The sequence below is a fragment of the Schistocerca piceifrons genome, chromosome 3, assembly GCF_021461385.2.
Source record: "Schistocerca piceifrons isolate TAMUIC-IGC-003096 chromosome 3, iqSchPice1.1, whole genome shotgun sequence".
Classification (NCBI taxonomy): domain Eukaryota; kingdom Metazoa; phylum Arthropoda; class Insecta; order Orthoptera; family Acrididae; genus Schistocerca; species Schistocerca piceifrons.
Genome location: NC_060140.1, coordinates 368,201,529 through 368,227,307, shown reverse-complemented (window position 1 = coordinate 368,227,307; position 25,779 = coordinate 368,201,529). Strand labels below are relative to the sequence as shown.

General features: G+C 37.5%; 1 protein-coding gene across 4 annotated transcripts in view; it reads left to right on the top strand.

Annotated features, from left to right (window-relative positions):
• The window catches only part of LOC124789502 (F-box/LRR-repeat protein 2), a 551,725-nt gene that overhangs the window by 510,789 nt on the left and 15,157 nt on the right, over positions 1 to 25,779 (top strand). For all 4 annotated transcript variants that reach the window (XR_007016125.1, XM_047256886.1, XM_047256888.1 and 1 more), the window contains 2 exons: positions 3,079 to 3,281; positions 6,263 to 6,466. Coding sequence is in view for 3 of the 4 variants with exons in the window: in XM_047256886.1 (XP_047112842.1) it covers positions 3,079 to 3,281; positions 6,263 to 6,466 (407 nt within the window). In the remaining variant the exon portion in view is untranslated. The remainder of the gene's footprint in view (positions 1 to 3,078; positions 3,282 to 6,262; positions 6,467 to 25,779) is intronic.

Below are 25,779 nucleotides of genomic sequence, written 5' to 3'. Positions count from 1 at the left end.
CTTTTGTGCTAATGCCAATGGTCCAAGCTCAGATGTCCAAGGCCTGCACCTGAGTAGCAGGAAGAAAGCCAGACTAGCTGAACTGCTTCTGCTTGCACGATGTGTAAAGGGTAGGGGAGGAGGGGGGGGGGGGGGTGCACTAGGACACAAGAGATTCTCTGTAACTACTAGATTCAGGGGACACAGTTTTAAGTTATGGACAGAAGTATTCTTGAGAGAGATCGGAATAGCACATGGTCAGGTAGGTAACATACAGCTGTCAGATAGGTAACGTACAGTTGTCAGGCAGGTAATGTTAGTTTGTTCCATTAGAACTGTGTGGGACTGGGAGCCATTTATACACAGGTGAGAAAAGTGACTTTCACGTGATGTGTCACTGCCAAGTAACATAGCACAATGAAACTTCGACTGTACATAGGAAGAACTGCTGCAATATAGTGCAGAAGGTAAATGAGAGAAATGCACAATGAGATAAACAGAAATGACACTTTCATTCAAAGAAAATGATCACACTGAAGCCTCCATGATTGATGATTGTCCTTTGGGCATTACAGAAGGTGGGAGATTGTTCTTAATGGGGCATGTAATGAGCATGTACAGCAATGCACACTGTGCAACTTGATCCCATGCTGGCTGCAAGGTTGACAAGGAGTTATTGTGGTATGGTATTCCATTCCTCCATCAGCATGGTTGACAACTACTGGATGGTCATTGGTGCATGTCAATTTACTGCAGTGTGTCTTGTCAATGCACCCCACATGTAATCAATGGGATTTGAGTTAGGGGAAGGGGCAGACCAGTGAGTTCACTGAATATCCTCTCATTTCAAGAGCTCCTCCAGCTGCACTGTTTGATGTGGTCAATCATTGTAAACTACCTTATGTTGCAGGTCCAGCTCCATTTGGCATTATAGTCATGCTGACCTCATGCCATGTGATGTCCAGCTTTCTGTGCACAATTGAGAAGTGTCTGACAACATGCTCCTGCACTTTCATTCATTTCCACTGAGTAGTTAATATGTTACATTACTTTATCTAGCTTGTCTTTAAGTTTTGCAGAGCAGTGCACTTCCACAAGACTGAGAATTTTCTGTCAATATCCTTTGCTTCCTCTATGGACTTTCTTCAGTTACCAGCAGCTATCTGCAGAAGTAAATTTCCTGTTGTCAGTGTGAAAAATATCTGCAGTATATAAACTCAAGAGAATTGGAGTGAGTAGAGTAGTGTAAGTAGAGAGCCCTGTAGCAGTCCATTCTTCAGAATTTTTGGTTACTAATGCCTTGTGTAGAATAACTTGGAGATATCTGTCACAGAGAATATTATTGAACAGTTGAACTTGAATTCTACAGGGGATTGTTGTTAGAAACTTCACTTTCCCCACACAATATCAGAAGCTGCTATTAAATCAACAAATACTATGGACAATAGAAGAATGATTGCTGGTAATGTATGTAGGAGTTACCTTCAAATTGCCCTTTATGTGTCCTCTGAGTGATGCCAAATAAGCATTAATAACCTGACAGCCATACAACATTTGTTGATCTTCAGGCCATATTATTTGGCTTTTACACTTTGATTTGATCAGTAAATTTTTCAAATTTGTAGCAATTGTTACATATTTTTTAGTTTTTATTTGGGCTGAAAATAATTCATGTTTACCCCAATGCTAGTGCACTATTTGACTATGATGGTCAATTTATTAAAAATGAAGGGCTTCCCAATGAAACTTCTGCAGCATAGTCAAAACAACCTTGGGAAAACTACCTTTGGTATGTGTGGGCCCACTCACATGCTGCCAAGGTCGTTTTGACTATGCAGCAGCAGAAGTTTCACAGGGCCAGAGCACACATTTCCAAGGTTGTTTCGACTACACTGCAGACATTTTGCTCGGAAGCCCTTACACACCCTCCATACAGTCTCTACATCTTCCCATGCAATTTCCATATTTTTGGAGCCCTGAAGAAAGACATTTGTGGCCATCAATTTGCTTCAGATGATTAGGAAAGTGCATGCCTGGGCACTGACCATCTTGTCTGACAGTGGCATAAATGTATTACCAATTAGGGTGATGACTTTTGAAATAATAAACAGTTTACTTCATCTGTCTCATTTTCATGTTAATGCCCCTATTAGTTGATAAACTACAACTAAGTAATGTGAGATGAAGAAACAGGTTAAAGAGTAAATGGAGTGAAACAAATGTCCTTATGTAGTATCTCCTAAGCAGCTTGTCAGCAGTGATAGGTAAAATTTTGTGCACCATACTGAAGAAATGTTTTTCTTGAGTAATGTTTTCCTTCATGCATTCAACAACCCAAAACATTTTCACTTGTACTGTGATCTACAGAACAATATGAGTAAGTTAATGTGAGAAACATTCTTAAGACTCTGGTCACATTGGCTGACATATTTTATACCCTATGAGTTTTAGACCTGCAGATTTCGCAGAAGAGTCTCTGTGCACTTTGGAGGGAAAAAGCTGAGCAAAAATTGGCCAGTGAGATGTAATTGAGTTAAGCATCAGAATACTGATGGCTGCAAAAAGAGAAGCCATGTCTCCACAGCATCCTTTCTTCCAGGAGTGCTAGTTCTGCAAGGCATGTAGGAGAGCTTCTGTGAAGTTTGGAAGGTAGGAGATGAGGTACTGGCAGAATTAAAGCTGTGAGGGTAGGTCATGAGATGTGCTTGGGTAGCTCAGTTGGTAGAGCACTTGCCCACGAAAAGCAAAGGTCCTGAGTTTGAGTGTTGGTCCGGCACACAGTTTTAATCTGCCAGGAAGTTTCATATCAGCGTACACTCCACTGCAGAGTGAAAATCTCATTATGGAGATATAATCATAGTTTTGATACATCTGGAAAATATCTACATTATTCCTAAGTGTAAGGGACCACAACAGCTCTTGTCTGTGGTGTTTTGATTTAAAAACTCTCTGTCTTTATCTCTCTCTGTCTGTGTCTTCTCTGTGTCTCTGTTTATCTGCACATGTGTGTGTGTGTGTGTGTGTGTGTGTGTGTGTGTGTGTGTGTGTGTTTGTGTGTCTGTGTGTGTACATACTCATTAACAATAGATTTTTTTCCAGGTTCTGAAGGCATACATGGAACTTGGAAATCCACGTTCATTGATTGCCTTGGACTTGGACAGCTCAGATAATTTGACTGATGATGCTCTCCACAAATTCCTTTCTCGCCATGGACATCAGCTGTGGGGAATAGCACTCTCTGGAATGCCTCACATCACTGATCAACTGTGGATGTCAGTACTTCCCATTCTCACAAATGCCAAGTAGGTACATCTTCAGTGCTCATTAATATAGTGCCTGAAATATAAAGTATGTGTCTCTCATATTCATGGATATCTTCCATTTCAATGTTATTTTATGCTTGATTTAGAGGCACAAAAGAAGCTGAATCATGGTTTAAGCCCATATATGGGATACTTTTGTATCAGTACTCATCTAAACTTCAGTGGTTGGGATTCTATCTGGAAGTCATGTCAAAGATGACACAGAACAATGCATTTTTTCTTATAAATAGTATGTTTTTGTTTGTTGGTTAAACACAGCGTTACCCTGTATTTCTGATAAAGTTGAATACATGACTTATAAAAGGCTTTCTAAAGCCGAGATCATATAAATACTTTTTTTATTTTCAACAACTGATTTCAAAAGATTTTGCTGTCATCCTCTGCTCTTCAAAATTTTTCTTACAAAATGTGTTCATTGTAAGTTGGAACATCATGCCAAGTTGTCATATTAGTGGGTAAAATGTACACATTATTCATTGAGTTGTACCAAATGCACTATCTAAGTCAAATCATCACTGATTGGAACATGTCTAGCTAATGTAAACAGATGTGCTGCTGTGCATTTTATTATATATTATGATTTTTACACTACTGGCCATTAAAATTGCTACACCATGAAGATGATGTGCTACAGACACAAAATTTAACCGACAGGAAGAAGATGCTGTTATATGCAAATGATTAGCTTTTCAGAGCATTCACGCAGTGACTCCTACAATGTGCTGATTTCTCATACACAAACAGCAGTTGACAGGTGTTGCCTGGTCAAACGTTGTTGTGATGCCTCATGTAAGGAGGAGAAATGTGTACCATCACTTTACTGACTTTGATAAAGGTTGGATTGTAGCCTATCGCGATTGTGGTTTATTGTATTGCGACATTGCTGCTAACGTTGGTTGAGATCCAATGACTGTTAGCAGAATATGGAATTGGTGGGTTCAGGAGGGTAATATGGAATGCCATGCTGGATCCCAACGGCCTTGTATCACTAACAGTTGAGATGACAGGCATCTTATCCGCATGGCTGTAACAGATCGTGCAGCCACGTCTTGATCCCTGAGTCAACAGATGGGGGACGTTTACAAGACAACAACCATCTACACAAACAGTTCGACGACGTTTGCAGCAGCATGGACTATCAGCTCAGAGACCATGGCTGCAGCTACCCTTGACGCTGCATCACAGATAGGAGGACCTGCGATGGTGTACTCAACGACGAACCCGGGTGCACGAATGGCAAAACGTCATTTTTTCGGATGAAACCAGGTTCTGTTTACAGCATCATGATGGTCGCATCCATGTTTGGCGACATCGCGGTGAACACACATTGGAAGTGTGTATTCATCATCGCCATACTGGCATATCACCCAGCGTGAAATAATGGGGTGCCTTTGGTTACACGTCTCGGTCACCTCTTGTTTGCATTGACGGCACTTTGAACAGTGGACGTTACATTTCAGATGCGTTACGACCCGTCGCTCTACCCTTCATTGGATCCCTGCAAAACCTACATTTCAGCAGGATAATGCATGACTGCATGTTGCAGGTCCTGTACAGGCCTTTCTGGATACAGAAAATTTTTGACTGCTGCCCTGGCCAGCAAATTCTCCAGATCTCTCACCAATTGAAAACGTCTGGTCAATGGTGGCCAAGCAACTGGCTCGTCACAATACGCCAGTCACTACTCTTGATGAACTGTAGTATTGTGTTGAAGCTGCATGGGCAGCTGTACCTGTACACGCCATCCAAGCTCTGTTTGACTCAATGCCCAGGCGTATCAAGGCCGTTACTACGGCCAGAGGTGGTTGTTCTGGGTACTGATTTCTCAGGATCTATGCACCCAAATTGCATGAAAATGTAATCACATGTCAGTTGTAGTATAATATATTTGTCCAATTAATACCTGTTTATCATCTGCATTTCTTCTTGGTGTAGCAATTTTAATGGCCAGTAGTGTATGATGTAACAGTCATCTATGAGTGCTACATATATGAACAGTGTCATGTGCACAAGATGCTTTTGATTGTAAATATTTTATTTCTGACAAGCCTTTGTATAAAATGCTACATTTTATTCACTAACGTGACAACTTAAGATGGGGTTCAAACTCATGTTTTGTAACACGTTTCAAACACATTTTGTAACAAGAATTTTGAATACCTGGAGAAGACAGCAAAGTCTGCTGAAATTAGTTATTGGAAACAGAGACATATTTATGCAAACTTGGCTTTAGAAAGTTTTTACCAAGTAAAACCTTCACATTTATGAACATGAGAATATTCAATGATATGTGATTATCTTGTATATCTCATTCCTTGAGAATACTACATTTCTTCATTATAACCAAAATTGTTATTCATCATGTGTATGACCTTTAATTAATTTTTATTTAATCAAACATAGATATTATTCTGTTGACTTAGTATATTATATTTCCAGATTTATATCTTATTTTGGAAAAATAATGGAAACAATAAACATATAAGAATATAATGGAACTAATAAGTAAAGCTAAAGCATTTAAATTTGAATCACAAATTGAAGTTCCAGTTTTTTGAACAAATTTGTGCAAAAAACAAATATCAACACTAATGTTAGCATTGTATTTCATTTGCCTCAGGCAGTGGTATAGTTGTGAAGAACTGTCAGGGGAGAGAGTAATTAAATGAAAGGACTCCTGAATTTGTTAGTAGTTTCTCAATATGTACATATATGTGTGTTAGTTTTTTAATTTTTTACAGCCATAAATATTTTGATGTGTAATAATGGCAGCTGTCATAAATAATGGAAACATCCTCATCAGCATACTGGTTTTACTAAGGGAAGCCATTTCTTTCTTTAAAATTCACTAATGCAGGTCTATAGTATTCCAGAGATCTACTCTGCTTCAGCTTCCCATACATGCATAAACTTTCTTGTGTTCAAATTCACTGTTTATTTTAGCAGGCTTACTATTTCAGGATCATTGTTATGGGCACCCCTGAGCGCCTAGGAGTAAACATCCACGTTGATCAGTTAATGGATGGTATAGCTAATAACTGTCCGAACTTGGAACGACTGGAGCTACGCTGGGATCCAGAGAACTTACGGTTTTCTGACAAGAGCCAAAAAGCCATAGACATCTTGCGTGTCAAATGCCTCAAACTCCGTTGCCTTGTGCTCAGGTGAGATATGTAATACTGTACCAGATTATCAGTGCAGCTTCCGTGCAATAGCATTAGGGATTTAAGTACCTTCATAGTCTATTGTTTCAACTTCTATACTTTAAAAATCAGTTGTAAAGGGTCCTTCAAGAAGTTATTTTTTTTTCACTTAACAATACTGTTGTGCACCATTTTGTTTTCCAGAAACATTCAAATTATTGCATCAGTGTGAATTTCTCATATTTCTGCATTACGTGCAGCAGTTTATTGTGTGGAGCAGCTTACTGTTTCACAGCTTGTGCTAATAGTACAAACGTTGTATCAGAATGGAGACAGTTAAACAATAACTGTAAAGTATCTCCATGCAATTCTAGGGCACAGTGAAGCACCTAATGAATCCACAGTTTGCAGACTTATTGTAAAGTTCAATGAAACAGGTTCAACAGTGAATGTTAAGAGTTGATATGGGGAGAAAATTGTGGTGGTTCATGACAATGTAGCTATTAATCTAGTGAAGTCAGTTCTTCACATTAGGCATGGGACACATCAGTACAGCAAATTCTCAGGTGTAATATCCATTGCCAACATTACAGAATTCAGTTACCTCAGCAGCTGAAATAAGATGATCATGAGAAAAAATCAATATTTGGTTGGGTGAAGATGATGAGAAGAAAATGGTTTTATGAGGAACCTCTTCTTTAATCATGAGGTGCACTTCCACTTAAATGTGTTTGTGAATAAAGAGAGCTGCTGTATCTAGGGCTCAGAAAATGCTTTTATAATTTAAGAGAGGTGGATGCATCCACAGAAAATGGTGTGGTGTGACTTTTGGACAGATGGTATCACCAGTCCTTATTTTTTTGAAGTTGAGGTGGTGCAAGCTGACAATTAATGATACTGTGTGATGACAAGAGGTTTTTTGCGGCCTCATTTCAATTGAAGGGATGTTCATGAGCTATGCCACCTATACACTTCCTGCAAAGCAATTGAGTTGCTCAATGAGCAGTTTCTGGTTCACCTCATCTCACATAATAGTGACCAACAGTGATCACCAATCTCATGTGACTCCTTATGGTTTTTTCTTTGGAATTATCTTAAATGACCGGTGTATATCATTCAACCCTAAAATATTCACCATGAGTTAAAGGAGGAAATTTGACATGTTGGTGATGAAATGGACCTGGGTCTTGCCTGGCTGTCATAATGAATTTCATAGACAAAGTTCGTGGATACTAGCATGGTAGGGTAAGTTATATACCAGACATCATTTCCATTTGTGAAATGGGGAGGCATGTAAAAACATCTTTATGCATTTTGATAAACCCTTTACTTTAAGCTCTCAAATATATGCCATCTGTATGTAAAATTTCAATTGAGTCACCTATGTACACAGAGTGAATCATGTAAAACTTGCACCACAAGTATATTGGAAATGGGAAGTGCTATTGATGTGCATTTTCCACAGAATGGATTGGAAGTCAAGGACTCATATTGTTAGCCAACAAATAGATTGTAATAATACTTAGAAAGTGTATTTTTTGTGCAAACACACACTTTTTTAAATGTAACAGTGCCTATTGACATTAACAAACTAAAAGTAGGGTAAATTAGAATGTCAGTGGCGTTGGTTGCAGGATTCTAGTTTGGATTGTTTATGAGATAATGTATTTTGAAAAGTTTCCGCATCAACACCTGTTTGTGCCATTCAACCTGTGTAGATGCTAGATACAATGTTGTTATGTTTGCTTGCATTGTGCTTGGGTGTTCCTTGGGTGCACTGTGACTTGCTAGTCAGTTAGTATGTGACAGTTCAAGCAGTATGTCATGAATGGACAATGGGTTTTAAAAATGTAGAAAAAGCTAACATTCTCATGGTGTATGGAGTGTGTAGAAGGAATGAAGTTCATTCTTGTACAGTGTATGCAGCAAGATATCCCAATTGACGTCAGCCATCATGGCAGCTATTTATCAGCCTCTTCAATCAGTTACATGAAAGTGGTAGATAACACCTATACATCATAACAGAAGGAATTGCATGAGAAGTGGCATGAGTCAGGTGAGGGTTCTACACACTGTGCATTCACATAGGTTCCATCCCTATCACATCTCTCACCATCCAGAGGAGCATGGAAACGATTATGAGAATCATGTTAACTTCTGTACATGGGTACTAAAACAGGGTACTCCGGATGTACCATGTATCTTGTATAGTGATGAAGTCACATTTACCAACCGTTGCCAGGTAAACCACTGAAACATGCACTGTTGACCTGTTGACAATCCCAGCTGGCTTTTTCAGGTGGAACACTGCGTCCATGTAGTGCAAATGTGTGGTGTGGGATAGCTATCAGCTCATAGGCCAATACTTAATAAATGGAACACTGAATGTGCACAAGTATCAGTCTCCTAACAGATGATGTTCCATAGCTGCTGGAAGATGTTCCTCTGCAGACTAGCGGAACCTTGACACCTACACGATGACTGTCCAGCCGATAGTGCGTGAAGTACTACAGCATGTCTTCACAAATTGTTTCCAAATCATTGGATTGGACACAGGGGAACTGTACCTGTGTTGGCCCATTCCCAGGATTTGCTGGCAGTAAACATTTTTTTATGGGGGTGGGGGGGGGGGGGAGGGGGGGAGGGGACATCTGAAAAACACTGTCTATGAGGACTTACCAACTACACTCAATTAATGTGGTAATGTATTACTGCAGCCTGTGCTGACACCTCCAATGAAATGTTAGCACCTGTGCAGCATTTGCTCCATATCAGACTAGAAGTGTGTATTGCCACTGCTGTGGTTATTTTGATCGTAAGCAGTGATGGTTGGGTCAATTGTTTTGTTACTGATCAGAATACATGTAGCGTGCGCTACCACATGCACTATACAAGTGCTGTTGTGAAAACTTTTAAAGATATGATGTTTCATAAATGAGTCACACTAGGATCCTCTGACAAAGACCACTGACATTCTAATTTAACCCAGTTTTTGGGTTTATTAATGCCAATATGCATTGTTTTATTTTTAAAAAATGTACATTTGCAAAAAAATTAATTTTATAAGTATTATTACAATCTATTTATTGGCTAATAACATGAGCTCCTGACAACCAATTTGCTATATGAAAACCACACATCAATAGCACTTTTCATTTCCGTAATACTTGTAGTGCAAGTTTTAGGTGATTCACCTTGTATATAGGCATCATACTAAATGGTGACACACAAAGAATGTAACTTTTGAAACACCCGCCATTTCAGTTCTAGTAACTTGGGAGCATTGAAAGTTGCATGCTTTTCATTTGTTTTCTTTGTGGTAGCAGAGGAGTGCCACATGATGGAACAGCATGCTATCATAGTGAAAATTTATTATAAATGTGGTGAATGTTGTGACTGTTTGTGAACTTCACAGAGTGTTTGGGTAATGTAATGCACTGAATATATGGACTGTGCTGAGATTTGAATTTGAGAAAACAGATTTTGATTATAGACTTTAAATTTTCAAAGTATTCTTGCATTAGTCATTCTGCAGAAAAATTTGCCATCGTGAGTGACAATATTGCTGTGAGTCGCAGAACTAATATGCAAAGAATTCTGAAAGAAGATATGTACCTTTAAGCCTACAAAATTCAACTGACACAAAAACTGAAGCCAAACAGTTATGAAAAGTGCAAAGCATTTGCTCATGGGTGCTTGCAAAGCAAAGAAAGGGGAACAAGTTCATAAATAAAATAGTGTTCGCTTATGAAATGTACTTCTTCTTGAATGGCTTCATCAATGAGCAAAATTACAGGACTTGCAGCACATAAAACCCTTAAGTAATTGCGGAGAAGTCATTACATCAACAACAAGTGACTGTGAGATGTAGCATTTGGGCTGAGTGTTTAATTTGATTCTCTTCTTCTAAGATGGTGCCAGAAATGCATTAATAATGGACAGCGAACACTACCACAATATCTTAAGAGAGTTTATTGTGATGTGAACTGGATCATGTGAATAATGATGAAGATTGGTTTCAACAACACACTGCTGCCATATCACACATCAATTGTTACAATGGACTTGTTTGAGAAAGGTTCCTAGGCTGGGAAATTTCTTCAGTGTTGGCTGAATTGGCCAACCACATTTAGCGGTCTCTTTCTATATGTGTATTTGAAATCTCATGTGTATAGCAGCAGTCCACAATCACTCTCAGAGCTCAAGGCCAAGTTTTAGCATATAATTTCAGAACTAGAGATGTAAGTATGCTGGAAAGTTATGGAAAATTTCATCAAAAAAGTGACATTGTGGCTGCAGAGTCATGGATAGCATCTGAGTAATACCGTATTTCACGTATAATCACAGGTGGCATGCAATGCAATAACATGTAAATTATTTAATTTCATAAATAAATTTGTATGCTATTAAGCACTAAAAAGTTGCATTCTTTATGGGAGACCCTCTATATTATATGTAGCCTGAGGAAGCTTTTGGCTTAATGAGACATCTTTGAGAGAGAGAGAGAGAGAGAGGAGAAGAAGAAGAAGAAGAAGAAGAAGAGAGAGGGAAGAGAGAGAGATGAAAGAAAAAAGACAGTAACCTTGAATTAATTTTATTAATTTGTAGCAGAAATAAATGCATAGCATATATTAGCATTTTCATGATATGAATATGTATATTCTGAGCACATATGAATCTGTCTATATGTTAATCAACTATTACCTCATTATTATCTTAATATTCATTGAAGACCAGTGAATGTAATTTAATGGTTTACTCTGTGAGCACCAAACAGACATAATTATTAATCAGCTGTACTCTGGTGCTGGTCCCAGAGTATAGGTTTCATAAAATTGTTTGCCTTCTGGTTTCATTATGTTTCATATTGTTTGACACTGCCATCCTTAGCTGAAAATTCTATAGTTTTGAATGATTTTGCTAATGCTGACTAATCTCAGGAATCATAACTGATTGAAACCTCCAACCAAATAAATTATTAGAAATATCACATAAAACCATAACAGAAGAAATTTTCAATCTTGTATTTTCATATTTTGGACTTTTACTGATAGATTAGACTCTTAGTTTCATTGATCCATCATATCAAGCAACATTATAAGTTCTCTTGTTCATTTGTCAATAATCACTAAAAACCCACTTGGGGATTTTAAAATCTGGGTACTTCTTATGCGGGATGTGCCTTTCAAGAATCATATGTTAGTTTCCTTGTAATCTTATAATGTGACTGTATATGCAAAATATTTTCTTCACACATCTACGGTGTCATTTAATGTTAGGCTAAGGGGGTTGACTAAATGGACAGAATTGTTGAATTACACCAATCCATTTTTAGTTAGCCATTGACTGTGAATAAGGCTCATTAAGAAGTATTATAAAGCATTCGAGCAGAAGATAGATAAAGTATGCCAGCTTACTGAGTGTCATTTATAGTACCATGGCTGGGCTGGTAAGTTATTAAACGGTGCAATGAGGCTTTTCAGTCAGCAAAGGTGTGTAAAGATGAATTATGTCTTTTTGGTGGTACCGTACTAATATTGGCAAAAGTACTTTAATTGAGAAAATTTTGTCTCACTGTCAAAGTATTTTTATGGCTGACTACAGTGAATTTGGTTTGTATGAGTACAATAGTAAGACACAATTACATTTCTTTTAATGCACATTAGTGTATCTATAATATAGGTGCAGTATTAAGTTGTAGTTTAGATAACTGCATTAAGTGACAGATTCCCAATGAATCTTGGTTGAATTCTGAAAGTGCACTCAGCTGCTGCATGCTTTTTTGACAATAAGAGATAATTTTTACACAACTGTTAAAACTAGGGTGTCAACTCATCCCATTTTTGCCAGGACAGTCCCTTTTTTAAATTTCCCATTGTCCCAAACGTTATATTGTTATTTTGAGGATGCTCAAATGTCCCACTTTTTTGTGATTCTGCTTGGCTAAAGTACATTACACTACCGAATGTTTGAGATTTGCAATTTGCTGTGCATTGTTCAAGTATATGGGACATGAAGCGCCACTTGTAGGACTTGCTGTATAGTCTTTATTTTTTTACTGTTTACATTTTGACTGTTGTTGGTACTGAACCATGTTCACTGTTTCATCACGCCAAAATGAAAGTCCTGTTTTAACATCAATGTAAAAACTGAGTTTACATTTGTCATAGACAGTGAAGAAACTGTAGAATGTGAATTGTGCAGATCAAACTTTGCTATTGGATGGTGGAAGATCTGGTACTGTGAATCATGTTAAGACAAAGAAACACCATTTGAGTTTTCAAAGAAAAATGCACTTGTCATCTTGAAAAATCAGGTTTTCTGCCAGTAATCCGCATCAAACTTGCATGATATTTCAATCACATAATCCACGAGATTCATCAGGTGCTCCTTGAGGGCTCAGAGGACACCTGATGAAGACTGTGAGTTACGTGATCAAAATACAATGCAAGTATGATGTGAATTACCTGCAGAAATCCCAATTTTCCAAGATAGCACCTCACTGGGAAAGCCTGAAGGCCTATGAAAATGCACTTCTTGGTAAAAAGTATAAAAGTAAAAAGTATGGTGATAAGGCAGCAGAACAATTGTAAAAAAATCATTTGGGATCATCTGGGTGAATGATGCAAAGACAAACTTCTGTTTTTACAGAAATCAATTTCAGTAGCTGCTGTGTAATATTTATTTACTTGTGTCTAGATATTTATGCACATCAAGCTTGCCTGTTTTGGCTTACAGTGCCATTTTCAAGTGCACCTGTGGATGTTGTTAATAATGAATCTCATTTACATCTTACTTATGATCAAGACATAGTTTTATAGATATTTCTACTTAAATCTAGGTGAAGTTGACAATCATATGGCATCTTCGGGTTTACTATGAGCTTCCTGTTGTGAAATATTGTTACTATAATCACATAGTTGTTATAATATGAATTTTTCATGATAATAATTGTTTGACAGCAGTTTGACAGTTGGGGTCCTTAGATGCTATATGTTTACAGACTTTTTATCTTTGGGATTGTTTATTGCATGTTATTATATGGTTAAAATTTTTTGTGGATGTATTATCTGTGATTTCATATGTTTGTCCTTCCTCATGGTCAGAAATTATGTTTCAGGTCAGTTTGTTGATTGAGTAAGTCATTCAGGAAATTTTTCATATGAGTGTATATCTCCAATTATTCCAAAATGTTAATAGTATGTCCTTTACATATTTTGCTTAAAATGTGTACAGTGTTTTTAACATATTCTGCAGGCCCTACTGAGAAGAAAAGAGCAAACGTGTACATCCATTAAATTTTGTCAATGCATTTTTCCCCTTAATTGTCATAGACTTTTCTCTGAACGTCTTAAAAAGTCCTGTTTTTTAACAAAAATTAAATGGCCACCCTAGTTAAAACATAACATGCGGTTATAATTAAAGTGCAGCTACTCACAGAAGTTGTGGGCTGTAATTATCAATGCAGTGAAACTTAATAGATATGCTAATGTGTTAATGTGGAACCAATTTATGCCAGAAGAAATGCAAGAAAGATATATAGCAATGTTTCCATATGTAATGAATTAGGAAAGGGGTGTGGGTAGAAAAGGTCAAACAAGTGAGAAAGGAATAATGTTGATTTTATTATTAACTGCCACCTGCACAGTTTGTTCAATATGGACACTGGAGACATCAGCAAGATGCTGCATCAATAAAGTGATGTAATCAACAGTTGTTTGCAGCAGTTCCACTGTAATCTAAGCAATGTGCTCCTGCATACTGACCGGCTTTCAGAGTGGATAGAAACAGAATGTGTACCCGGTCAAAACATTCATATAGGTATTCCCAGAGTCAAAGGTCAGATGGATTCCAATCAGGTGATTCAGCAGGACATGCAACTGGAAAATCTCTGAAGATAACAAGTTTATGGAAGGTTGCATTAAGCAGAGCTATCACTGAGCAAGCAATATGAGTTGTTGCCCCATTTTGCGTGAAAACAATGGTTTCCACACAGTTGTTTTCTTCCAAATCTGAAGTCATGTGCTGTATAAGGAGGTCTCGATAGTGTGCATGTGTTACAGTATGCTTGACATGCCCTCTAAGTGTATTTCCTTCAAAGAATAATAGATTTAGAATAAAGGTGCTTGTGAATCCACACCACACACTCACATACAGTGAGCACAATGGCTCTTCATGCACAACATGAGGGTTATCAATATCCAACGTGTAGCAGTTCTGTGTATTTACTGCAACCTGTAGTGTAAAATGTGCCTTGACGTTTCACTGAATATTTCCCACCCACATGTCATCAACTTTGATCCAAGCCAGAAACCAAAGAGCAAATTCAGAACATTGTGGTGGATCATGAGGTTTCATTTGCTGCTCTCTCTGGATCTTGTACAGGTACTGGTCTAACGTAGACCATGTAACTTTCCACGCTGTTGACCATGGGACAGACAATTCTTGTGGTATCGTAGAAGCACTAACACTACCTGGGCCAAATTTTGCATGATCAGTGACAGCAACAGCGATCTCGTCAATAACTACCACCAGGATGGGACATCTTCCCATTCCAGGTTCCGCATAAAGCTCACCTGTGCTTACAATTTCATTATCATCTTCTTTAAACCACTTAACAATGTAGGGCCTCTCCTCAAACCTTTCAGTCAGCCATACTCTCTCAATTCAGGACTGTGATTGCTGTTGTTCACATAAAATGCTTTCACGATCAGCATATGTTCTCTTTTCTTGATAGCCATACTGTTCACTCATGTTATGACTTGTCAAACAAAAGTGTGGATGTCATACTGTCATACAAACAGTATGCAGATGATATTTGCAACTGGTTAACAAAATTAGAACTAGTCTTTTCCAGTATAAAATGGTTCAAATGGCTCTGAGCACTATGGGACTTAACATCTGAGGTCATCAGTCCCCTAGAACTTAGACCTACTTAAACCTAACTAACCTAAGGACACACATCCATGCCCGAGGCTGGATTCGAACCTGCGACCGTAGCAGTCGCACGGTTCCGGACTGAAGCACCTAGAACCGCTCGGCCACCGCGGCCGGCTATAAATTGGTCCCACATTAATGTTTTAGCATAACTACCAAGTTTCACTGCCATATGATAATTATTGCTCACACTGGACATCTGTGAGTAGATGCACTTTCGTTATAACCACCTGGTACATGATAAATGTTCAATAGCTGTTACTCATTTATGCTGATTTTTAGATTCCTTGAAACATGACAGCCTTTATTCTGCTTAGCACTGATGTATTTAATCAGTATGTTTCATTTTAAATCACTTTATAACCATTTCCCAAGGAACTTTGTTGCACCTTTACTTGGATTTTGTTGACTGTTCGTGTTGTCACCAGCACCATATATTTATTTTCTCTACCCAATGATAGAGCTGTGTGGGCACAGTATGTATGAACTCAACATAAAAGTCTACAATAAATACGATGAGACATTCAGTTTAACTAAACAAAAGTTGCTTTCTATTTGTTTATTTTCCTTTCTCTATGACCATTCATCATCATTCTCTTCTAAGCAGGGGTAAAAAATAGGGTGATGAGAGTAAACTCCTACTTGGTACTATTAAATGCTCCTTTGCAACCTACCAGTGCTACCTTGTGTTGCAGTAGGTGCCTTAAGCAGATATTTGGATCCACTAACAGGATTGTAATTTAAGAAAAGAAACTGCTCTATTTATGTGATCTAAAAAGTGAGCACAGATTCACATGTAACGTCCAGTAAACAGATGGCAAACACAAATAAGGGTATTTATAGATGAAAGTTAATACCAGTGGTATGGAAAGGATAGATTGCTACTCACCACAAAGAAGAGGCACTGAGTCACAGTCAGACTCAATGAAAAACAATGCTATAAATATTTCATCTTATGGATGAAGTCCTTCTTCAGAAGTAGGAAACACACACATTCACACAAGAAAAATTCACACATAAATGACTACTGTCTCTAGGCACTAAGGCCCAACCAAGGTTGAAGAAAGACAAACCTATGTTTACATTATTTGTATATTCAAAGAGCTTTTAACAGTGATGACTGGAATATTCTCTTTGATCTTCTGAAGGTAGTAGAAATAAGATACAGGGAATGAAAAGTTGTTTGCAACTTTTATCGAAATTACGCTGTGGAGTGGGAAAGTGAAAGGAAAACAGCGGTTGAGAAGAAAGGGAGACAGAGTATTAGCATATCTTCAATGTTATTCAATCTGTACATTGAGGACGCAGTAAAGGAAACAAAGGAAAAATTTGGAAAAGGGATTAAAGTTCAGGGAAAAGAAATAAAAAAAAAAAATGATATCTGAAAATGACCTCCTGCAGTCCTGTCAGAGACAGCTCAAGACTTGGAAGAGCAATTGAACAGAATGGATGGTGTATTGAAAAGAGGTTGTAAGATAAACATCAGCTGAAGTAAAACAAGGACAATGGAATGGAGTCAGGTTAAATCATATGATTCTGAGGGAATTAGTTTAAAAAGTGAGACACTAAAAGCAATGGATGAGTTTCGTTATTTGGACTATAAAATAACTGTTGATAGTTGAAGTAGAACTGTTATAAAATGCATACCGGCAAGAGCAAGAGAAGAACTTCTGAAAACGAGGAATTTTTAATATCAAATATAAACTAAAGTGTTATAAAGACTATTCTGAAGGTATTTTCCTGGAGTGTAAACTTTTGTGAGTTTGAAACATGGATGTTCAGCAGTTCAAACAAGAAGAGAATGGAAGCATTTGAGATATGGTGCTACAGAATAATCATGAGGATTAGATGCATAGATCGAATACCTAATGAGGAGGTATTGATCAAATTGGGGAAAAAAAGAAATTTGTGACACAGCTTGACTAGCAGAAGGGTAGATTGCATACATCTTGACATCACAAGGAATCATCAAATCATCAATTTGGTAGGAACATATGGGGGGGGGGGGGGGGAAATTGTAAAGGTAGACCAAGGGATGAATACAATCAGCAGGTTCAAACAGATATAATTTGCAATATTTATTCAGATATGAAGAAACAACCGGAACACTTTGTAATGAAGTGATCAACTGATTACTGTTTTTTGTAGTTGATCAGAATTATATTCAATAGAGTATTTCTACACAATAAATACACAAACTACTAATCTCACAGAATAAGTACCAGTATGTCATTGTTGCCATGTGATCTATATATCTTAAACCAAATGAAGGTACAAAATCTAGATGACCTAGTTCTTTTAGACTGAAATGTGGAAAATATTTGCAACTTCATCATTTGTTTATTATCCTGTGACATTTGTGTATCAGACAATGTATTCAGAGATATGTGTATAATTTTGTGAATTTATTAATATAAATAAGCTATGATTTAAAATGTGACTTAAATGAAACACAATGATGAAAAATATTACACACAACAAATAAAAATATCACTAAAGTAAATAAATTACAAATCATATAAACTTTATAAAAAATAAAAGTAAAACAAAATCTTAATCTTATTGTTCATGGCAGCTACTGTACACTGGTGTACTACTATAGGGCACACAGTGTGTGACAGAGTTTCATTCACACCAGAATAACAACAAAATACCTGACAGGATGTTCCAGTGATCTTATGACTGCAGATGCTTGAACAGTGCAGCAGATTACCAATTAGGCAGGACATACACTTGTTTATGTGAGATTTCTACTTAGATGGACAGAGATTAACTGCTTGTGTGTACAATAACTAACAACTCTTGTAATATTATTCATCAATCATAGGAGATTTCTTTTTAATTTACACAGACGTTCATACAAAATGAAACTTGGGAGCAGAAAAAGTACTGGCAGGAGAGACACATAAATTACATATCTTCACCATCTTTCTTCCTTTCTTCCTTCACTATTGCAGCTTGCTCCAGTCTACAGTCAGCAGAAATCGAAAACTTTTAGCCAAATAGCATATATGCTTCAGCAACTGCTCACTGATCTTTAAAAGTTTACTGTACAGTAACAAAGCAGCAATTTAGGCAGGAGGTATGTGAACCAATGACACTGTTGCCACATAAACTGTATTATGAACACACATATGCTCAGTGACAGTCATTTATCGATGGTGCCATTTGGATAAACTGCTACTCCAGAAATGACATTGTGACAACATTATGCATTTAGTGCTGTCAGGTAAAAGTTTCTTCTCATAGGCAGCAGATAGGAACACAGAGCTTCTATAACTTATATACCTCTCCCAATTGATTCTTAAACCACATTTCTTTCTTTTTTCATCAGTTTTTGAGCCCTTTCTACAGCTACATCTGCAGCTGTATGAGGTCTGTTCAAAAATTTCCAGAACACTCATAATTTCACACAAATTGTATATTGGTTGAAATGCAGTTGACATCCCTGCACACGACAGTGTTTAATATGTAACTGCTGGAAGATCCATTATTGTATGTCTGTTAGTCATTGTTCAGTGCTGTACTGAGTAGGACGTTATGTCACACAGTTTGCAAAATTCGAGATGGCAGTGTTAGAGGAGCAATGCATTAAATTTTCCATGAAACTGAAGAAAACCTTTACAGAGACACTCCAAATGATGCAGGAAGCCTATGGTGATGAAGGCTTAAGCCTTACTCAGTGTTACAAATGACTCACATGGTTTAAAAATCACCAGAAGGAAATTAAAGATGACGTACATTCAGGACATTCTTCGACATCCACTCCCGATGATCTTATCAGTAACATCAATGAAATTGTGCATACCAATTGAAGGCTGACAGTCTGATAGATTTCAGGAGAATAAAATGTTTCAGTTGGATCATGTCATGAAATCCTGATGCAGAATCTTGAAATGCATTTTGTTGCCGCCAAGTTCAACCCATGGCTTATGAGTCAAGACCAGAAAGACCTTTGCCTCACAATCAGTGAAGAGGTTTTGGATCACACAAATGAAATCAAGATGTTCCTTAAGAGAATCATAACTGGTGATGAGATGTGAATCTATGATTGTGATGTTGAGACCAAGGTTCAATCTTCTCAGTGGGTCGGGAAACATTCTCCAAGATCAAAAAAAGGTTGTTAGGCTAGCTCAAATGTCAAAGCCAATGCTGATAGGTTTCTTTGACTTTTAAGGATTGGTTCATTGTGAATTCATGCCACAGGGACAAACTGTTAATCAATGTTCTTTATGAAATGAATAACATTGTGCTGTCTGTGAAAAAATTGTAAAATTCGTACATGCTGTTGACCAGTGTCTAAGCAAGTTGTTCTCTTATTCAATGGTAGTGTTGAAACATATTGTGATGCCTTGTGTACGAAGTTCTGGAAGTTTTTGAACAGACTTTGTACTCTGCAAACCACTGCGAAGTACTTGACAGAGGGCACAAGCATTTATACCAGTTATTATGATTTTTGCCTGTTTGACCCATGTGTTGAGCACAGGATTTGTGACTATTTAAATGCCTCTGTGCACACTCTAATTAATGTAGTCTTGTCTTTGGCTCCCTGTGGGTATAATGTGTAATGGAGTGTCATGTATTCCTAGAATCATTGTTAAAGTTGGCTCTTTAAGCACTGTAAACAGGCTTTCTTGAGATAGTTTACATCTGCTTTCAAGAGTTTGTCAGTTCAGTTTTTTCAGTATCTCTGTGACAGTCTCCCATGGATCAAACAGACTTGTGACCATTTACATTGCCCTGCTTTGTATACATTCAATATCCTTTGTTTTTCCTACTTTGTATGGGTCCCACACACTTCAGCAATATTCTAGGATGGGTTGCACAAGTCATTTGTAAGTGATCTCCTTTATAGACTTACTGTATTTCCCTAATATTCTATCAATAAACTGAAGTCTCCTATCTTCTTTACCTACAAGTGATTCTCTGTGGGCATCCCATTTCATATCCCTATGAAGCGTTACATCTAGGTATTTGTATGAGTTGACTGAGTTCAACTATGACACATTGATATTATTGTCATAGGATGCTATATTTTTTTCATTTTGTGGAGTACACAATTTTGCATTTCTGAGCATTTAAAGCAAGTTGCCAATCTCTGCATCAAATTGAAATTCTATCAAGAACTGAGTAAATATTAATGCAGCTTCTTTAGACAGTTATTCATTATAGATTGCTGTATCATCTGTGAAAAGTTTGAGGTTATTGTTATTATTGTCTGTGTGGTCATTAATATCTAGCATGAACACCAAAGATCCCAACACACTTAGCTACAGCACAGCAGATGTTAATTCTACAGCTGTCGGTTACTTTCCAATTGAGATAACTTACTGTGTCATCGCTACCAAAATATCCTCAGTCCAGTAACAAATTTTGCTCAGTATCCCATATGATTGTACTGTTGACAGTAAGCATAGATATGGTACTGAATCAAATGCTTTTTGTAAATTGGGAAGTACTGTTCTATCTGACTGCCTTGACCCAAAGCTTACAGTATGTCATGTGACAAAAGTGTGAGTTGGGTTCCATATGATGGGTGTTGTAAGAATCCATGCTGGTTGGCATGGATGAGGTCATTCTGTTGGAGATACATCATTATTTTTGAGCTCAGAATATATTCTAAGATTCTGCTACAAATCATTGTCAAAGATATTACATGTTGGTTTTGTGGCTTACTTCCTCTACTCTTCTTGGAGATGAGTGTTACCCATGCATTCTTCCAACACCTGTGCACAGATTTCTGTTCAAAGGATCTACAATAAATTACAATTAAATGAGGGGCTAACTCAGCTGCAAACTCGGTATAGAATTGGATACGGATTGCATCAGCACCTGGAGCTTTGTTCAGTTTTAATGATTTCTTCTCACTGCCACTGACTCTAAAATCTGTTTCACTCATCTTTGCAGTGGTACAAGGATTAAACAGGGGAATTCCCCTGGATTTTCCTTTGTAAAGGAACATTAGCCCATCAAGGTTTTGTTTCGCTATCCTCAGTTTCAGTTCTTGTCTCATCGTTAAATGACTGGACCTTAACTTTGGCACCACTGACAGCTTTTCCAGATGACCAGAATTTGTTTGGGTTTTGTGAAATTTTGTTTGACAATATTCCCTTATGATAGTTATTGAAGGCATCATGCACCGTGCTCTTGTCAGCGAAGATGCTGAATGAAAAATTCAGAATCTTTCTATCTATAGCCCAGTGCTTTGTTTTACACCTATTATCACTTATCTGTTTCCTTAGAAGTTTCTTTAGAGTGAATTTATACCATGGAGGTTCCCTCCGATTGTGAACTGTTTTACTGGCCACATACCTATCCAGATAATGGTCAACTATTCTTTTAAACTTGAGCCATAGTACCTCTACATGCTCCTGCCCTGTGCTGAAAGTTTCATGTTCCTCAATGAGGTATGACACTACTGATTTTTTATTTAGTTTACTGAATATATAAATCTTTCCTCTTGTTTTAGTGGATCTTTGTAGTTTGGAAATCATTGTTGCTAGTTTGGAAATCATTGTTGCTACAACTGTATCATGGTCACTGATACCAGTTTTGATGTGGACATACTCAAAGACATCACATCTGTTTTTTGCCACTGGATCTAATATATTTCCATCAGGAGTAGGCTTCCTGCCTATCTGTTTTAGTCAGTTTTCAGAGAAAGTATTTAGTAATGTTCCACAGGATGTGTTGTCATGCCCAGCAATAACAAAACTATAACCACCTCAACAGAAGGATACAGGGAGGAAAAACAGCAGAATCCAAAAGCTGAAATTTTTCAGGGGAAATAAAATAAACTTTCAGATGATTAAATTTATTGTAGCTTTTTTTTCAACAATCTTATTGAACTTTAGTTGATGTTTTGCTTGTGTACCCCTGACACAAAGAATTAATTTAACATGTAATGGCTGCTTTGTGTTGATTTTTCTCCTGCAGTTTACAATAAGCAAATGAGAACTGCTCATAAAACTGCTTGGGAGCATGTGGTCTTGTGTTGACAATGTATATTATTTAAGTCTATAAAGATTTTGACTTGTTATTATCAAAGTTCAAAAAATAATCCAAATTTAGGAAATGTGTGAAATGAAGTGGCATTCTCTTTAAAAATCACTTTCATCATTGGAGGTATCTTGTTGTTCAGATGGCAGCCCAAGCTGATGGACAGCAACAAGTTGGTTTCAGTACTCCCCACAATCCTCATCTTCACAGAATTTCATCAGGATCTGCAGGTACTTGCACTTGTCTTTGGGAAGAAGTATAGGTGAATAGTATAGCTGCTCAGGTTCCTGATGATCTGTTGGCATTGTTGCTGCCTCTGCTTCTTCCACTGATCCTTTATCAGTACTATGAAGACTGGTTCATTATAAGTGTCTCTGTGTTTTGTGGTTTTTGATTTTGCTTGAACGAATCTTAACAGCTTCACTGCCCTAACAGCAAAAGAAAGCTTTTTCTTTTATGACTTAGAAGAAAGATATTTACTCCAGCTTTTAAACATCTTCTGTTCAAACAAGACAGAAACAAAAGGACTTAGGTTGACTCGAGCCTCTGCAATCACTTTTATCTAGCTATCAGGAGTTTCAGCTTTTACACACTTCGGGATCAATACCATACTTTTATCTGGCTCCATGAAAGAATGGCCACATACTCCAAATGCAAAAGTCCCCTTCTCAAATCACATTAATTCAACAGTGACGTTAGTGTAGGAATTGAATGATGGTGTTGTTTTCATTTTGTTTCCCACATGACTTGCAAAGACATGAAGCAATTGGTCCTCTCTGTTCAGGTAATTGTAGAAAAAATGATGAAGCATTGATGCAACATCATCTGATCCCGTTTTTGTCCTGGTCTGGTCATAGGTGTACATAACTGATGAGGCAGTTGATAAAATATAGCTATTGAAAATATAGAAAGAAAACAGTCTTCTGAATACACCTCACTTGAAGCTGTACTCATTGTAGGGAGGTTTTCAACAAAATCTATTCCAATGGTCTCCGTAGTTGGTGATTGTTTAGCCTATTTTTTTTTGGCAGTTCTCTCTATAGAACCATTCCAATTTCTTGAGATGCAATAATCTTCCATTTTCTGCTTCCTATTATCCCCCTGCAGCATTTTCCTATCTTCTTCTCTTGGTACATTACAGATTTTTCTCTTGAGATCAGTTACTCTGGCTTTCTGTTCAACAGCATGTATTTGTTTGAGGGCAGTTTAAAGTGATGTCAATTTCTGAGACAAAAATGTGTGTGAATGTTTCATAAGAAATCTGAATGTCTGGATATTTAGTAAAAAAGATTGAAAGTAGTTTCTTGACATTTAAGTCTTTTGGAAACATACATTTTGTGAGTTTTTTTATATTGTAATGTCATTTTATGCCAACAGTCTTGCCGCAGTGGTAACACTGGTTCCTGTGAGATCACTGAAGTTAAGAGCTGTTGGGTTTGGCTAGCACTTGGATGGGTCTGCCGAGTGCTATTGGCAAGCGGGTTGCACTCAGCCCTTGTGAGGCCAGTTGAGGAACTACTTGATTGAGAAGTAGTGGCACTAGCCACGAAAATTGACAATGGCTAGGAGGGTAGTGTGCTGACCACATGCCCCTCCTTATCTGCATCCAGTGATGCCTTAGGGCTGAGGATGACATGGCTACTGGATGGTGCTGCTGGGCTTTCAGTGCCTGCGTGGACGTTGTTTGCTTCTTGTTTTCTCAGTGTGCTTTTCTTCCTCTGAAGGTACTAAAAAATGGATTATTGTTTCATGAGTCCATTCAACAAACTTATGAGGTCAATTATTGTGCTTTCCTCTTTACATCTTTCAGCATTAACATGCAGTCGATGTCAGAAGAATTACAGCTATTTGTACATTAACTTTTACACAGCAAAATATTACATGGTAAAAATATAGCTTATAACTGCCTCTACACTCATATCTATACAAACAGTAAGCCTTAATTTATGTATAAATTAGGTCATCTTTACAACTATTCTGAAATTCTTCTATACTACAGAAAGTATTTTCCTTCATCCGCACTTTGGTTTTAGTTTTGGAAATATCCAGTGAAACCAGTTGAGCCTGTACATGTAAAGTGTTGAATAATTTGCACTGTGCTAGAGGATGCACTGAGATAAGGCCTGATAAATAAATGTTTTGTGCACAGTACCACCATCACACCCAATACCATTGAATTGTGTTATTAAATAATGCCATTTATTCGTAGAAATATTCTGGAAACATTAATATCATCTGAATTTTAATTCAGCACCAGTTTCAAATAAAGAGGCTCATAGGTGTTAATGAACATTACTGAGGTGACATATGTTTTTCATTTTTTCAGTGATTTTTCCTCACTAGCACACACATATTTGTCTCTTCCTTCACTTAAACTCCAGTGAAATTACTGTACAGCATTATTACAACAAAAATTCAATCTGTAATGCAAGAAGACCTATTAACCAAGAAACACAATACATATAATACGCGGATCATATAAATCAGAAGCTATGATCACAAAATCAGTGACAATAGATCATGAGTCAGCACACATAGCATGCATGTGCCGATTGCTGCTTAAACAGTTTGTGCTGTTTATTACCATTATTCAGGTGGATTCTGCTGCTTTTTCCATTGTATAAAAATTCTGTAAACATTTGTAACTTGAACAGTGTTGTGTTTTCCTTTGTATTATTTAACACAATGAAACAGCTGACTGAGAAACTAACAATGATACCAATATCTCATTTTTAATTTTTTTTGGACAATGTTAGAACACACAATCAGCTACTTGGGTAGCAGTCTGTGATGTAAAGTGCACCCCTGACCCATTCAGGTAGACCTTACAGTTCTCAACCCTATGCTGTAAGTCACATCCTGGCTTGTCACAGAACATTTACAGCTCTGATTCAAGCATTCCAGTTGACTCAGAGCCAGGGGGCCATGATATGTTCTGGGAACAATGCTGTAGTTCACAAGCTTTGTTGAAATTTGTTGAGCAAGGCTGGTACTCTAAACCATCTCTGTCAGTCACTGGAAGGATCCAAGGATGATCTTGGAGCCCAGATGAGGGGTGTCTTTTGTCCCAACATGTGCCGCAAACTGCAGTTTTCCACACCCTGCTTCCTCAATGACTGCTACACTAGCCTTTTCAATCTACTGAATGAAGCTCTCCGGCATATATGTTGAATGCACATGGTGCTTTCCCCATTCCTTGTCTACCATTTCCCTAAGGGTTAGCATTATTCACCATATTTATGAACTACTTTCCCCATCCCTTGCCTACCATTTCCCTAAGGGTTAGCATTATTCACCATATTTCTGAACTTCTGATGATTAATAGACCCCTATCCTTTAGGATTAACCTCCCCTTGACATGGAACACAGCACATTTCCCCAAAGGGAAAGTGAATTTC